Source organism: Barbatula barbatula, assembly GCF_947034865.1.
Source record: "Barbatula barbatula genome assembly, chromosome: 3".
Classification (NCBI taxonomy): Eukaryota; Metazoa; Chordata; class Actinopteri; order Cypriniformes; family Nemacheilidae; genus Barbatula; species Barbatula barbatula.
The window spans coordinates 10,895,503-10,912,092 of NC_136764.1; the positions used below are offsets into that span (position 1 = coordinate 10,895,503).

Sequence of the window (16,590 nt, forward strand, 5' to 3'; positions counted from 1 at the left end):
TGATTTATAAAATCACTGTTTTGAGACCCTTCCCGTCACGTACCAACGAGGCGCGACTGCCAAGCGAACGCGATTGGCTGAATGATCGTTGGGTTCCAGCAGGAACCGGTGACGGGAGCATGGGACACATTATACCATGTGCTTCTCATTCTGTTTGGATGGTCAGCGAGGGGAAGAGAAGAAAATCGAGTTCCTTGTGGTACATTAGTCATGTTCTCTGGTTCCTCACAGAAGCGTTTTGGACTTGAGCTCGATGGGATGTTGCTCATTAATGATTTCAATTACGGATGCTTTGTACAGTTGTTATGTACAGTGAATAGTTTAATGGGTCTTATGAGATGCAATTAATTCAGGGAAATACATCTTCTACACACTCTTCATAGAAACGACACTCAAAACAAGATTTCTATATTTTGAATGGATTACGCTTGTCTGTTCATTCTATTACGTTTAGGACATTTAGTGGCATTGATGGATGGAATCTAGGGTGACTGTAAACTGCAAAAACTTGTATTACATACTTACAAAAAGTGCCCACTTTTAATTTTTTAATTTCCAACGGGTCTAAAGATGACTTGCAAAAAGACAAATCAAGCATTAAATTAGCCAAATCAAAATTATATTTCTTAGTGTTTGTTTTTGTAATAAAGTATTCTAATATTTATAACTAAAAAGATGTATATTTAAGTCAAAAAGTTAAAAGATCCACTGCTCTGTGGTATACGGGTCCTAAGATGGGTCCTGTTTGTAATAGGTTTCTTCAATTTAAAGGGACAGTCCACCCCCAAAAAATTAAATCTTTCATCATTTATTTACTCCCTCATGTCATTCAAAACCTTATGATTCTTTTTTCTGTAGAACCGAGAAGATATTTTGAGAAATGGTTTTATGTCAATACAATGGATATCAATGGCGGCCAATGCTGTTTGGTTACCAATGTTCTTCAAAATACCTTCTTTTGTGTTCTGCAAAAAAAATTGGATGACACGAGGGCAAGTATACGATTAAAATTGTCATTTTCGGTTGAACTGTCCCTTTAAGTGTTCGATTTATTTTGAGGTATCATTCTTGTTCGTTGCATAAGCAGAGCAACGTTTATTACTTGCTTTTAGTCTTTTACCCTTGAATTTATAATTGTGTTCTCTTAAATGGCCATTTTTCATCAAACTTTGGGTCGTTTTTGGTTTCCGGACACTCTTCAGTAAGCAGTGAATGTCTATGAGTAACAATGAGTCTGTATGACTGTATGCATGTGTTTGGGTCTCAGTAGCAGCGGGCTTCACCCCAAGGCCTTCTGTGCGTCTCTCATCTCCCTCTTCTCTCTTAAAGGGCCCTCCCGGCTCGCAGCAGCTCCCTCTTCTCTCTTAAAGGGCCCTCCCGGCTCGCAGCAGTCACCACACGCACAGCCTCCCCCACACAATACCAGCAACCCCATGATGGGACCACACGGCCAGGTAAGACACACAGCAACCCTCACACGCACACACACAGACTATGCTGGCCTTGCTTGCACTCTCGGTATATTCACGGTCACACATGCATATGTAGGTCTTTTTGTGCACACATTTACAGGAACATACAAGGACAGGTTTAAAAACGGGAAGGTGGACCTGGAGGTGGAAAATGAGTGTCCTGTCCGTAGCTTTTTGCCGTTGTTTAATTTAAGGTGAATGGAAACCAGGTTGAGAGAGAAAGACTTGTGATCTGTTCCATGGTCTGTGGTTCTGCGGTCTGGTCTCATTCAGTTGACTTATATACAAAATGCACTTGAAAGCTGTTAAATGCTCTCTCATTTGTCTCAAGTCACTCTTGTTAAAAGGGTATGCTAAATGAATAAATGTATTGTAGAAATTAAGAATGTATAAAATAACAATTTTAGCTTTTTATTAAAGGGATACTCCACTCAAAAATGTAAATTCTGTCATGAATTACTCTGCCCAAGTTGTTCCAAACCTGTATTTATTTCTTTGTTCAGTTGAACACAAAGACAAATATTTTGATGAATGTTAGCAACTTTGACTTAAAATGATAGCCAAATATTTTTTTTCCTTATTTCCTACTATGGTAGTCGCCATTGATGCATCATTTGCTAACATTTGTCCAAATAGCTGTCTTTGTGTGCATCAGAACAAAGACATTTGTACAGGTTTGGAACAACTTGAGGGTGAGTAAATAATAACAGAATGTTCATTTTTAGCTAGATTTAAAGGTGTACTGTAATGGTAACAGATCCTGTTTGAATCTGTCTTTTTTCCACTATTATTATAATTTTTTTCTAAATTAGACGCATTCAGTCTTTGCAGCCTACTAAATGCATTGTACTTGCGTATCTCACTGCCTCGTTCTCATTCGTGACGTGCTAAACATGGCAGTTCCCTTTGTTTTCCTTTTGCTTCCCTTCTGTGTCTGTATACTGGGAACCTGCACACCCCCGCCCCCTCCGCCATGAGTCAACTCCCTGTGAACAGGATAAATAATTCAGCCTCCTCCTTGTTCTTGGAGATGGGCCTCCACTCCTTACCCACACCAGAACCCCCCACCCCCATCAATAGCGCATTAATATTGTAAACACCTACCGCCACACTGCACCCTCGCAAACATGGGTATATATTCACAAGCGTGACGACTGATCGGAAACCACATGATCTACGTATGACTGCACATTGTCGCAAAACAAAAACACACAAACAACTGTGGTTTTACAGCCGCCGTTTCCGATAATACCCAAAACGCTCCAATTAGCTGTTGAGACACATATTTCTCATCCGTAAGCCAGCATGTTTCTACGAAGGCCATAAAGCTGGCACAGAGAAGCTTCCCACAGGCCTTGACCGCAGAAGCAGAGTTGAGTTATCTTAAACGCGTTACCGTGCAGCTCTAATGGTTTGTATGCCAGGACACAGGCACGATTCCGCCCTGGCTTGGGTTGTTGTGGTCAGTTTCTTTATGACCGGACATTCACTGGAGATGCGTCTTGAGTGCACGGTTCATGACCGCTTGAATTTTTGGTGTTAGGGCCTTTTATCATCTCAAAGTGTGGTTTGCTGGCCGGATGGAAGTAGTCCGTATTGATGAACAGAAAGGGAGATGTCAAATGTGCATATTTGATGTTGTTTTAGCTTGTGCTCTCCGTGCATCTGTCTGTCCATTCCATCTGCTATAGCCTGGCCTGCTGCACTCATTCATTCTGGTGTTTGCAAAGATCTCGCTGTGTTGATAAACAGCGTTGCGTGTTGCTGATGATGCTGTTTATGCTTTTCCAGCCATTCATGTCGCCACGGTACCCGGGTGGACCACGGCCATCTCTTCGCATGCCAAATCAGGTACAAAAAACTTGCTGTAAAATGAGCATAGAAATGACTAAAGGTATACAGTTTCTTTGGGGTAAAATAACAATGTTATAGCTGTTGCATCTTTTAAGGTTTTGTGGCACAGCCAACGTGCTATATTCTTATATTTAACACCAAATGATGGTGTTTGTCACCATATGGCAAAAGATATGGCTCCTTAATAAGCAATGTTGTCAAGTTGTATGATATTTTTGAAGATTCTTCTTTTGTGGTTTTATTTACAAACATCATATATTGAGAACAGTGAATAGATGAATGTGAACTTCATTCATTGAGCGTTTCAGGTCTCTGTAAGAATTTCATTAAACCTTCTTTCTCATGTCTTTGTTTTCTTAGCCTCCTGTAGGAGTTCCAGGGTCACAGCCACTCCTGACAAACAGTTTGGATCCAACCAGACCACAAGGTAACGTCTGTGTTTGCTATCCCCCAGCTTTAAAAACATCTATGAATGATAAAGCTAGAAAAATAGTATTTTCTGATTGTACAATAACCTTGCTTAATATCTGTATTGCATGTTTTATAGGACATCCAAACATGGGTGGTCCAATGAGGATGAATCCTCCCAGGGGGATGGGTGGCATGGGCCCTCAGGTAGGTGTATTATTTGATACATCTATTTCCTCATAATAGACATCAGCTATCTGTATTTCTTGAATTTAGAAATTGACACATTCTTGTATACATTTGAGACCAAAAATCACACTGGGCAAGACTGGAACAAAATATACATTTTCCCACAGTAGTCAAACAGAGTAGAATAAAGAGTCTGAACCCTCTTATTCCCCATTTGTCACCTGTGCCGTAAAGCAGAATTCCTCCCTCTCCCATCTCTCGTTGTCCTCGTTCTTGGCAAGCAAGGTGGTTCACACATCGGCAGCTGGTGCAGCATCTGTTCGACAAATTGGGTAGAGCGCGGAACAAAGGCTCGGGTTTGAAAGAAACACCTCAGGGCCTGAGCCTCTGTCACACTTTGCCCTCTGCCCACAGGCAGCCAGCCAGGTGGGCCGCCGTCTGCCTGAGCAGAACTTCTACAGTGTAGAGTCCATCGCTTCCTAACCTGTTTGGTTAAATCCCCCATCACTGTCCTGGTGATGCTCTTGATAAAAACTGATAGAGTCTGAGGACCCCCAGAGGTCTGAAAAGGAATGACACGGTCCACGGAAAAGTCTAGATAATAACTGTTTAAACATGTATAAAATATGTATAAATAAATTGGGGTCAAAATAAATTGGATTTAGGGTAATGAGTTAACGAAAAGTAGCAAAAAGTAGTTTGTAATTAATGTATTAAAAGACTAAATCTGATTGAATATATTTGATTTAATAAATACAAAATTATAGATTTTAGTAAAAATTAATATGATACAATCATTTAAAAAATGTATTACATTATTAAATTATAGATGTTTTTTAGCTCCAACAGCATAAACAGACGTTATATGGCCTGAATTTAACTTCCCGTAGACCTCCGTAAAAAAAAAAATAAGTCTCATGTACTCTCACTCTCAAACATAATTTCGGGCCAGGGCGTGTATCCAATGAAATATATAAAAAAATAATAGTAAACAAATGATATATTTAATACAATAATGTACATTTACAGAAACAGTTTTTAGCTTATTTATATATATATATATATTTATATATAAGTAATTATTTATAATATGTATTAATTTATACATGTAATTTTTATTGTTTACAAAAACTTGACCAAGGATGATCATACCTGGAGTCCGTAGAGCATTTAAAAATACCTTGTAATAAAAACATTAAAATATGATACCACAACTTTTTTATTTCATTGGGGAAATCCCTTCCCCAGCTGCCCAAATTGTTCCTAAATTCAAAGACGAAGTTTAATAGCGGATTAAACTCCAGACAGGAAGGTGGATTATTAATGGTCCATAAAAATTAACATCCTTCTTTGTTTTGTGTTTGCCCATTGTAGAGTTATGGTGGCATGAGGCCTCCTCCCAACTCTCTAGGTGGTCCAGGCATGCCCGGCATGAACATGTGAGTCCTTAAGCGTTAAAACACACACTTTTCTTAATCCTGTTAAAGCCAGTTTATTCATCTTTTTACATCTCGCATTTTCCTTTACAGGGGTCCTGGAGTACGTGGCCCCTGGCCAAACCCGAATGCTAACTCTGTAAGTTCATATGTGTGCTGTGTCTCTCTTAGCAGAAAAGGGCTCTGTGGGATTTGAAACTGTGATGTGGTATTCGCTGAAAATAACCCACTGTATTCTGTTATATACAACAAAGCGATGCAGAACAAATCAACAATTGAATCCCAAAAAAAATGGAATCAGTTAATCGTCTTAAGTTACAAAACTTTGAATGTGAAGTTTAACGTTCGATTCTCGATGCATTTACGATCTTTCATTTGTGTTGACAGATAGCATACTCCTCCTCATCTCCAGGCAACTATGTGGTGAGTACCCCTCAAAAAGCAGAAAACGGATTGTAAAGCTCTTCTAATGTTCCCTACTATTCTTTAGTTTTCTTTAGCTCAAAGGGGCACTACAAAAGGAGTTTTCCTTTGAACACTAAAAGCATATTCAAGCACATATTAAAGTTTCTAAATGTATTGGTTTTGCTTGAGAAATAACTATCCCGCCTGGTTTAGCCCCCAGCGTCGCTTCTCTTTAAAAGTAAAATATCTGCACGTAAGTCAAAGCAGCTTAATGGTTCCCCAGCGCCTGCGTCTTTGTTTAAGAATCGCTTCTGTAGTAGTTTTTGTAGTTCCGCAAGTATTATTTCACACTGAAAAGCTAAACACAGCTTTGTGTGTGTGTTCTCTCCCTCAGGGTCCTCCAGGAGGAGGTGGTCCACCAGGAACTCCCATAATGCCAAGCCCAGGAGGTACAGTAGATCCGCTCTACCTCAACCTATTGCATGTCATTCACAAACACCACATCTCTATAATCCGCACTGCCTGAAACAATTCACATCTCTCCAGGAAGAAAGATGCTCAGCGTTTTACAAACACCCTGTTTAACACCCTCTCCCAGCCCTCCCAATATCACTGCAAGGTTATCTTCCTACCTTACATGTTCCGGGAGAACGGACATCATGTGACATCATCCCACTTTTTTACTTTTCCACACGCTTCTGTTTGTGAGCTCTGTCTATTTTGTATTATCTCTCACAAGCCATACAGCATTTAAGGAAACGCATTTATTCCGGTGATAAAGCGCTTCCGAACGTGTTCTGTATTGATCTTGTGTGTTGTTGGGCATCTAAATATGCTTGGTCATTGTACGTTAGATGAAGAAAATTCAATTCATATTCAAGTCGTAAACTCTGGATGCTCACTGTTCTTTTGTAGACTCCACAAACTCCAGTGAGAACATCTACACGATGATGAATCCTATCGGACCAGGAGGCAACCGACCCAATGTAAGTATTAAATCCTAAATTTGATTTAGTATAAGTATAAATACAATGCTAACCGTCAAGGACACAGATAAATATATTATTTTTAATAATCAAATGAACAATAGTAATGTGTTCATAGAGCATGTTTACAAAATGGTGGGTTGGTTGTAATTGTTTCTCTGTTTTAGTTCCCCATGGGTCCTGGTCCGGATGGTCCGATGGGAGGTATGGGTGGCATGGAACCCCATCATATGAATGGATCATTAGGTAAGCATTAGGACTATACAGTAGAAAATCTCATTTAAGTCACTATATGATCTTATGCAACCCCAAAAAGCAGAGTTTTAATTAAGTAAATATAAAGTATTATTTCTTTTTAAATATAAAATTTGTGTATATTTGTATGCTATATATACGCAATAAATACATAATTTGTTTTTATAGGCTCTGGTGACATGGACGGCTTGCCAAAGGTAAGAAAGGTTTTCATTTGTTTGCCAGCCAAGGTTTTCCCTTTGTTTTCACATCTCAGGAAGTGACATCAAACCCATCAATTGATTTCCTCTCACTTTCAGAATTCCCCCAACAACATGGCTGGCATGAACAACCCTCCGGGGACACCTCGAGACGATGGGGAAATGGGCGGCAACTTCCTCAACCCATTCCAAAGTGAAAGTGTAAGTAGAGTTTGACCAACACCCAAAGTCCTGCCACTCCTCTCACTTGCCAGTCACACAGCTCCGCCCAGCAGGCACTCAAGGCACCGCCCACTGGCTAAAAGCCTGACCAGAACTGAAATGTAAAACTAGAAAAACTAGTTTGATTTGCATTCAAAGTGTTAATGGAAAATTAAGACCAAGAGTGAATGCTGGAAATAGCTTTTGTAATAAAGGACCAGCAGTTTCCTGGACACTAACTAAAAGGCTGTTGGACTTCTGTCCTGGAGGGCCGTTTTCTTATAGGGTTCTGTAAACCAAATGAACAAAGAGAAACAAGGTTAAGAATGTTATAGGCTAGTGTGTTTGATTGCGGTTGCAGCTCTTTAAGAACAGGAATGTGTGGCCCTTAAAGAACAGCCTCAGATGTTTTTCTCTGTCTTTGGTTACTGCTGTGTCAAGGCAAAATCATGCATTTTCTTGCTGTATTTTGGGACAGTGTTGACATGATACCATCTTGTATTTGCACTGTGTGGAGTTTCTCATGATCTCACCTTCACTGTATATCCCCCTTCCCCATTTTCTCTTTCCAGTATTCACCCAACATGACGATGAGTGTGTGATTTCTTGTTTTTATTTTTTTATTTGGGGTTTTATGTTTTGTTTCGTTTTCAAACCCCTTTGACCCCGGTTCCTTTTTAACCCCGCCCCCTTCACGTCTATCAACCCTGGTCCCCCTCGCCCACGGAACCCCGGCTTCGCCGCACAGCCTTCTGGGATGACCCATGAGCACAGGACTCTTATGAAGGTGCCCCATCCCAGCTCGTGCAAAATTGCCACCGGCAACAGGAAACAGCCCCAGAGCCACAGGAAGAGATTGTTGACTGACACTTCCTGCCTCCCAGACTTCCTCTCTGGCTCAGGACACTGATAGGGCTGAACACACGCAGGAAGGCAGGTGTGTGTGACCAGCGTCCCCACAGTAGACCGCGCTTCACCGAGCTGCTCGTCTTTATGAACTCACTCCACTTTTCGACAGATTTTTTAAATCTTTGACGGATGCAGTAGTTTTTACGGTGGAAGATGTCTGCACCCGATACTTTTTCCTCCATTTTACTGTGTACATTTGAAATGCAAAAGGAAACTCACGCTGATGGGTTTAGCTAAGAGCGTTTTCATTATTCTGTGTATGTATTGTATTATTATCAATTGTTGATTTTATTTTTATTAATATTGTAATGATGGTTATTGATTCGTTTTTTTTCTTTTTTGAAGGGGCACATTGTATGTCAACCTTAAAATCGAACAGAAAAGCACACACCCATAACGCACAAAACCACGGTCATGACTTGCAGTCTGTGCTGAGTTTTGTGTTTGCTGTGAATGTTCCCGCAGTTTGAATTCTCTTGCCACACAATTTACAACACGTCTCTAAAATGTACATGCACAGTCACAACAGATGTAGGTTATTGTCCAAACGTCTGAGGCTGTCAAGCTCAGCTTGTACAGAACTGCCTCTGTATTCCAGATGCTTATATCACTTCAGGACACACACATTTTTTGCTTTTTTTCCAAGCTTTTCACACTCGACATTCTTAACCCTCGGTCAAATCAGTCCTGTTATCTTGTTGCATGTTTTACACTCTTATACTTAAACACGGGTCAATAAATAATCTTGGATATTCAGGTTTTATGGTTTCACACTGTACATTTGTACATTGTGGGTTAACATTGCTATTTTGTTATTTATAAGCAAAATAACATTGACAGATAACCTGTTTTAATAACTGCTTGTCCTTCTGTGGAAATTATTCCATAATCACAGTACCATGTAGAAAAGAATCTACATTCTTGAAAGGGTTAAAGACGAAATACCCCAGGAATAAATGCAGTGTGCAAAGCCCTTGTGAACTTATTTATTTGTGGTTTTTTTTCATTAGTCGATTTATCATGCACATGTTTTGCATGGAACTCTTCTGGACATATTGTACACGTGTAAATATGCCAGTCTAAGATGCCTCCTAAGGCTTCGCATAGTTCTTTTCCTGTTCTCTCTCAGCTTTACTCACCCACATTTCCATCTGCACGAATCCCTAAAGGGTGTCTTTAGTGACAGGCGCTGACCAGTTTGTTGGGTGCTTTTCATAGGAAAGAAAATGGCCGGAAATGGAGTCGATTCCTGAAACACATTTTGTTTATTGTAAAGTTACTATGTGTTATATTAATACTTGATTATTTACCCAAATTGTTTTAAATATATGATAATCATTATAAGCTTCATATACTTATGTCAGGATACATGTGGGTGTCTGTCTAGTGTAAGAAAATTATTTCATATGTCATTTTGTTGGAATGGCCCGATATAGAAATTTTGAGTCACCAAGTGAAGTCAAAGGAGGAATGGTAATAACAATAATGCATTTTATTTATAGAGACCTTTCAAACACTTAAGGATACCTTATACCAGTGGTTCACAACAGGGGACCCCAGCTGACATCCAAGGGGGATCAAGATGACTAAGACAAAATGAGCAATGAATTGCATTAAAAAATATAAAACCCAAGATATTTATTATTATTCGGCCATTTTAATTAATAAAACTTTAACAATATTTAAAGTAAATAATTAGTTAAAAGAAAATGGGGGCCTTGGGAGTCAAAAAGGTGAGAACCGTTGCCTTATACTTACTATAAGACACACAAAAAGGTTTGAAATTACTCACTGAAGCTTTATATGGACCAATGTGACTGATCAGCCAGTGTCAACAAGACCCTTTTAGATATCAGTTTCACCACATCCTCCATCTGGCGTTTTCGAGCCCTTTTCTGAGCGTTTGGTTTAGGAGTGACTAATATGATGTGACCTTCTGGGATTACTCAATGAGGGATACATGATCTATATGTGCTATATGACAACTGTATTATGTAACAGTTTTATATTATGAACACATCAGTTTTGGTTGAGGTGTCGTTTTGTTTTGTCCTTGTGTTTTGGTATTGGTTTTGTATTTTAAACAAAATGTGTTTTTGGGTATCATGGGTTAGAACAGACAACTATCAGATGCCACAATCCACCTGCTGATGACATACATACACGCGTTCTCTTAGACAAACACACAATAGCCCCGTTTTCAAGTTCTTCTCAACTCTCCGACACTGATATACACAGTTTCTACAGTGTCTATCTTATTTTATTACTTTGTTTGTTGTAAATACTGTAAAATGCATTTTGATATCATTGACATGTTTTGATATTTCAGTCACTACCAATGAATACAGATCTTAGGAAAATATGTAAAGGAAAAACCCAACTTTGTAGTTAAAGAGTCAGTGTGCTCCGTTCTTGACTCTCAGCTGTACAGATGTACTAAATAATCATAAAAATGTAAAGATTTTGTCAGCCTTTACTTCAAAGATTCATGTTTGGGAGGAGAGGAAAGCTAGATGTTTGTGAAAAGGTTGGACATAATGACACACGTTTCACAGAGAAGACTCATGCTGTGGACAAAGGCATCTGTTCTCTTTCTCTCATGTTTCCTCACTTTGCACTTTCCAGACAGCAGCCCACCTTTTAACACGATGCCCAAATGAACATACACATTCAATCTTTACTATGAAGGATTTTATCTATTTAAAGTTTCAAAAGTTTCAAAATACTTGTATGGAGTAAGGATGAAAAAAGTGATGAAACTGTGGAAACTGTCCTTCCTGTTTTCTTTAGGGTTGCAGTCGCTCCTCGGCCAGTCCTCTTTATGTAAACCACTCACATTGTTGACCATCTCTGTAATTCTATTGTGACCTGTACAATACTGTACCATTAGAGAGGAGATGATGTCGTCCAGAGGGGATTAATATACAGAAAAGAAAAAAGTATCCTCCATCGTTCATTGTTTTGTCTGGCAAACAAAAAGCAGTATTGAGCAAAAAGCAGTTTGTCTCCTGGGTTTGCTTTGTATTTCATGTTTAGGGTAGTTCGGATTCTTGTCTAAGGGACTCTTTCTGTCTTGTGTAGTAAATTAAGACGTTCTTTGTATGTTTCTTTATATTGTAAAGTTTCTTTTTAGATTTAAAAAGTTGCTTATTAAAACTGATGAAAAAAGTGCATTGATAATGTATTTTTTAGGTTTTTTTTCATGAGGTTGTTTTTTTCGCTTGTCCCTTCGTTGTAGATACAAATTAAAGACTAATAAAATAACATAACCCCTTTTACCAAGAGTTCATGTTTGCCCAGCTCTTAATTTATTAAAATGTACCTGTTTTTCAATGTGTGTGTTCCTTTTATGTCTCCTGTTCCATGTCTGATTATGGGCAATACTTGGCTTTTAAAATAGCTTTTCATTTTAGTCCTGGTTTCCTGCACCAAACGACGTTACATGACCTTTTTCTGGCTAACGTGTGGCCATCTGTAAATCCAAAAACAAGAAGAATCACAGAACAGTTAACAATACACCAAACGACCACTTGAAACTAATGTACTGTTGTGGATTGCAAAACCTTTTATGAAAAAGAAAAGTATGGTCTTATGTACACTATATGTGCATTAACGCATAAAGACAATCACGTTTTCAGTGTTACTTATTTGGTTATAGCTCTGTGTTCATTTGAATAAAGCATATATGGTATATGGTTCCTGTAAACACTTAAACAGGTTAAGAAGCTCTGCATGAGAGATGTCTAAAATTGCCTGATTTCATATTCACTCCAGAAAGTGTACAGCAACGACATCTATCTCTCTGGCAAGATGCACCCTTCTTATGTAAAAATATCTTAACATATGTCATTGGCATTGTTTTGTCTCAAGATGGACACCAGTAATGTTTTTATCTTTTATCGTAAAAATCCTAATTTAACTAAAGCATATAGTCCTTGCTTAAGCTAAGCGATCTTATTGTAGTTTTCCAGTAGAACACATATGCACATATATCATAGGACTTTTTATTTATTGATTTTGATTGTTATATATTTGCCATTTTTAAAGTTTATTGCGGATAGGCCCCAAGGTATAAGGACTGTTACAACCTTGGATTTTGTATGAACTATTTACATTCTTATAGCCTAGAATGGGAGGCCTATCTCTTTGTTTTCGGTGTGTCAGCAATGAAACTAAAAATATTTTCTGGAGGTCAAGAGTTGGAGGTCCGAGGAAAAGTGTTGCCAAATAAGTAGGAAGTTTCATAGCGTTACAAAGATAAACTTTGTCATTTAAATTATTTTTTCAAGCAAGAGAATAGCATTTAAGCAAAAAATTACGAGTATTACTTTTGCATAACGCATTAAATGTGTACATGCAATATTGACTGAAATATTGACTTGAATTTTGTTTCTTTGAAATTCTTTCACATTGTTCACTGAACAGTATTATAATATTACATATAATCGGTACTCAGTCACGCGACACAAATGGCCCCATTTAAATAATGGTCTTTGCTGGCTGCGTCTTTTTCAATGTTTTACGGATATGTGTATTACTTTTAAATAGCAAACCCCAAAAAAAGCTGATCGAGATGACGGTCCTCCAAACCGCTGGGTGGCGCTGTGAACAATGTGAGAATGTTTTGCGGTTCAAAGGTTATTTCACAATCCTCGTGTTGTCAGTGGGCTGTCGTGTAAAATTGAACTGCGTATTCTTTAAAAGCAGGTGAGACAGTCAGATTTACCCAATGAATCATAGCTTATTCGCTCTAAATTAATCTATAAAATCACACGATATCCGTGTTATGAAATTATACCTCGTCTTTAGTATAATCACACTGCTGGTTATAGAAAACGATATAACGTTAACTGTAATCGTTTCGGATAACGTTAATCAGATCATACTAGATTGTTTTATCTCTTTTTATAAAGATGCGTCGTCTTGTTTACACACATGTTGGTATGTGGTTTCCATCAAAATACAAGCAATGAGGTTATACTTCAACTTAATAGCCACGATTGTCTTCAAGATATATTTGTCTTTTATACATTCCTCTGAAATCCGGCTGAAAAATAGAAACCATTACAGACATTTTGGGTGATTATATTTGTTTTCTTAAATTCAGTCTCTTTACTGGTGGGATTTTTATAACAGAAATAAATCCAATTGTTATAACTGTGATTATGGTACAAAGCTGAGGATTCGTTATATTATTATTTGTAATAGAAAGCATATGAATACTTTCGTGTTTCCAGCAGACCTGAATGCTTTCAAACATTCCTGAGGCTCCCATAAATGAGCTATGAGTTTAAATGATTTATAATCATAAAACCTTTTTTACAGCTTTTTAAGTAAAACCTTTGTAACCAAGATAACGGGTATTTTTTAAAGCATGTCATTACTTATTAAGGTTTGTACTTCTTTGCAGTGATGTCGTACACGTGCATCAGTTGCCGTGTGCAGTTTTGTGATGGAGAGGTTCAGCGGGCTCATTATAAAACAGACTGGCACCGCTACAACCTGAAGAGAAAGGTTGCAGACATGCCTCCTGTCACAGCCGAAAACTTCGAGGAACGAGTGCTGGCCCAACGGGCCGCATTGGAGCAACAAAGTCAGGCCACCGGGCACAGCTCCTCCTACTGTGCCACCTGCAACAAAAAGTTCTCCAGTGACAACGCCTACACCAATCACATCCATTCCAACAAACACCAGCAGGCAGAGAAAAAAGCCTTGGCTGCTGCCCAGGATGTCGTCCAGAGGATGAACGAGAAGAATCTGGAGAAAGGCGCGGGGCTGGAGAAAGATGCACAGAATGAAGCTCTGCAAAAAGTTCTCCAAGAACAACAGAGACACACCCCCTCTAAAGCCACGCCCACAGAGAAACAGGTCAGACAGAGGCCGGACAAACCACCTCGGCTGGAGTGGTTTGTTTTGCAGGCCAAGAAGATCGCAGCAGAGGAGGGCGAGGTGGAAGAAGAAGAAGAAGAAGAAGAGGAGGGTAAGAACAGGTGACAGTGTTGCTTTTGAATTGCTAAACTTTTGTCTAATGTCTTATTTGATGTATCTCTGTTTACAGAATGGGAGGATGTTGATGAAGATATGGATGGCGATGATGATGATGATGATGATGAAGAGGAGGAGATGGAAGAGGACTCTGCATCCGGGGCAGCTTTGAGCTCTGATACGATCCAAGTGACAGACTGTCTGTTCTGTGGACACCACTCGCGCTCACTGTCCCGAAACTTAGCACACATGACTAAAGCGCACAGCTTCTTCCTCCCAGATGTTGAGTATCTGGTGGACCTGAGAGGACTTCTTACATACCTGGGTTAGTCCGAGGCTTTGGGTACAAGCCGAATTATCGATGTGTTTGTAAAGAGTTGGTTTTTCAATATGTGTGTTTCTCTTTAGGAGAGAAGGTTGGCGTTGGTAAGGTGTGTTTATGGTGTAATGAGAAAGGGAAGTCGTTCTACTCTACAGAAGCGGTGCAGTCACACATGACCGATAAGAGTCATTGTAAACTCTTTACAGACGGAGACGCTGCACTTGAGTTCGCAGACTTCTACGACTTCAGGTACTTTGTCAGATATTTCTCAGTTAACTTTGACAGAGTGGAATTTTTGTGGTGTTTGTTGATTTTTTGTTGTATCTTTGTTGAATTGTCATTTGTCTGCTGTAGGTTTCTAATTCTCAGTAAAGATATTTAGTAGCAACTTTACTGATATTGATTTGTAATCCGCTTTGGATAAAAGCATCTGCCAAATGCATAAAAATGTCAACATTAAAAATTATTTGGTTTTATTTAGCATGTTGTATCTGATTTTGGATAATTAATGACGCCGTCTGTTTGCTTGACGAAACCAGTACGTACAACAGACATTTGTGTGTGTCTGAAAAAATATTCTGTTTCTCAATCAGCATGTAAATCCTCTTTAATTTGTGACTGTTCTCTGAAAAGTAAAGCTTTTTTTCCATTTAAATCAATTGATGAAATAATCCTTGTCTCTGTACATTTCCAGGAGTAGTTATCCTGATGCTAAGGATGGAGATGATGTGGAGATAAAGGATGGAGATCTGCCTGATGAAAAGACTTTTGAGTTTGATGATGAGACTTTGGAGTTAACTTTGCCCTCAGGTGCATACCAGTAGCAGGATTAACATATAATTTATGTTTCTTCATAAGATTTATCATGCATTTTTTTATTTTGATAGCTGGTAAAATGTTAAGTGCTGATCTTGGATCAGGGTTAACCTCTAAAATATTTATTTGAAACAATTATAGTTATGCTCATTTGCAAACTCTATATTGTCTCTGTTTTAGGTGCTAAGATCGGCCATCGCTCTCTGATGAGGTATTATAAACAGAGGTTTGGCGTTCAGAGAGCACTGGTTCCAGCTCATAACCAGAAGGCTGTGGGTCGGGTTCTTAAACAATACAGAGCGCTTGGCTGGGGAGGAGAATTTGGTAAGCTATGCTTATTATTGTGAATGATATACAGGGATGAATCCAAAACGTAATTATGTTGCTAATCTTTTTTGTCATTTTAAATTGTATTTTGTATTTCAGGTAAGGGCTTTGTGAGCCATCAGCAGAAGGACATGCAGTATGTGCGGAGAATGAAGTCCAAGTGGATGCTGAAGATGGGCATGAACAATAACACCACCAAGCAGGCGCATTTCAGAGCGCAAGTCATGTTCTAAATTAATATCACTCCACCAACATCAGCAGACGAAACCACTTCAAGAAAGAGTCATGGTATCTCGGACTGGATCATCTGCTGCTTGTGTTGAAATAATAGGAGGTTATGTGTATAATGGAGTTTATCATGAAACATTTGGCTCCAAATGTCTAGAAATAAAATGATGTGCTAGTCCAGCATGAACACCTGACAGTTAAAGCGTTTGGGAAACAATCTGTAATGACACATGCTACCATTTTTTATCGTATTAATAATTTGGAGATGAAATATTTGTATAGCGTCGTTGCTGAATTGTCAATAAGCAATAAAGATGAACAAAACTGCTTTGGAGTTTGTTTTTTGAAGACAAAATTAAAGTACTGTTTTTTTACCGTCTTTTTAATTTATGAAAATGCATAATATATCCCAAGAACATGCATTCTGATTCAAAATGTGTAGCTTGCTTTTTACATTTTAATGAACCATTCTTGCTGTAAATGTATGATATGTAGAGATACTATAAATAAAGTAAGGGAAGTTTATAAATTAAACGGACTAATTTGCTTCAGATAAATGCGTCTGCAAGTGTAAAAAGTTCTTGAATAATCCTCTCC

The 16,590-nt window shown here is 38.6% G+C and overlaps 2 protein-coding genes across 7 annotated transcripts in view; both read left to right on the forward strand.

Annotated features, from left to right (window-relative positions):
* The window catches only part of LOC306891816 (single-stranded DNA-binding protein 3), a 60,618-nt gene extending 48,972 nt beyond the window's left edge, over positions 1-11,646 (forward strand). For 2 of the 3 annotated variants that reach the window (XM_079452369.1, XM_079452370.1), the window contains exons 6-18: positions 1,371-1,454; positions 3,264-3,323; positions 3,687-3,753; positions 3,874-3,941; positions 5,298-5,362; positions 5,453-5,498; positions 5,747-5,782; positions 6,159-6,213; positions 6,680-6,750; positions 6,918-6,996; positions 7,174-7,202; positions 7,305-7,406; positions 7,979-11,646. In XM_079452369.1, the coding sequence (XP_079308495.1) occupies positions 1,371-1,454; positions 3,264-3,323; positions 3,687-3,753; positions 3,874-3,941; positions 5,298-5,362; positions 5,453-5,498; positions 5,747-5,782; positions 6,159-6,213; positions 6,680-6,750; positions 6,918-6,996; positions 7,174-7,202; positions 7,305-7,406; positions 7,979-8,008 (792 nt within the window). In that variant the 3' untranslated portion in view covers positions 8,009-11,646. The remainder of the gene's footprint in view (positions 1-1,370; positions 1,455-3,263; positions 3,324-3,686; positions 3,754-3,873; positions 3,942-5,297; positions 5,363-5,452; positions 5,499-5,746; positions 5,783-6,158; positions 6,214-6,679; positions 6,751-6,917; positions 6,997-7,173; positions 7,203-7,304; positions 7,407-7,978) is intronic. The other variant, XM_079452371.1, reaches the window with a different exon arrangement.
* A 1,257-nt stretch (positions 11,647-12,903) lies between these two features.
* Positions 12,904-16,577, forward strand: znf622 (zinc finger protein 622). 4 transcript variants are annotated; one of them, XM_079453778.1, is made up of 8 exons: positions 12,975-13,022; positions 13,229-13,394; positions 13,726-14,295; positions 14,374-14,625; positions 14,709-14,871; positions 15,317-15,432; positions 15,619-15,762; positions 15,865-16,524. In XM_079453778.1, the coding sequence occupies exons 3-8, from the start codon at positions 13,728-13,730 to the stop codon at positions 15,996-15,998; spliced, it is 1,377 nt and encodes a 458-aa protein (XP_079309904.1). In that variant the 5' UTR covers positions 12,975-13,022; positions 13,229-13,394; positions 13,726-13,727; the 3' UTR covers positions 15,999-16,524. The 4 variants fall into 4 exon arrangements, with proteins under 4 accessions (XP_079309903.1, XP_079309904.1, XP_079309905.1 ...); XM_079453779.1 differs by having other exon boundaries at positions 12,978-13,022; positions 13,374-13,394; XM_079453777.1 differs by lacking the exon at positions 13,229-13,394 and having other exon boundaries at positions 12,904-13,022; positions 15,865-16,577.
* The last annotated feature ends 13 nt before the right edge of the window (positions 16,578-16,590 follow it).

Coding starts and splice junctions, on each gene's coding strand:
- znf622 (XM_079453776.1), top strand. CDS start 13,229: ATGCGTCGTCTTGTTTACACACATGTTG. Junction 13,257..13,725: donor TCTTGTTTACACACATGTTG/GTATGTGGTTTC, acceptor ACTTCTTTGCAG/TGATGTCGTACACGTGCATC. Junction 14,626..14,708: donor AGGACTTCTTACATACCTGG/GTTAGTCCGAGG, acceptor GTTTCTCTTTAG/GAGAGAAGGTTGGCGTTGGT.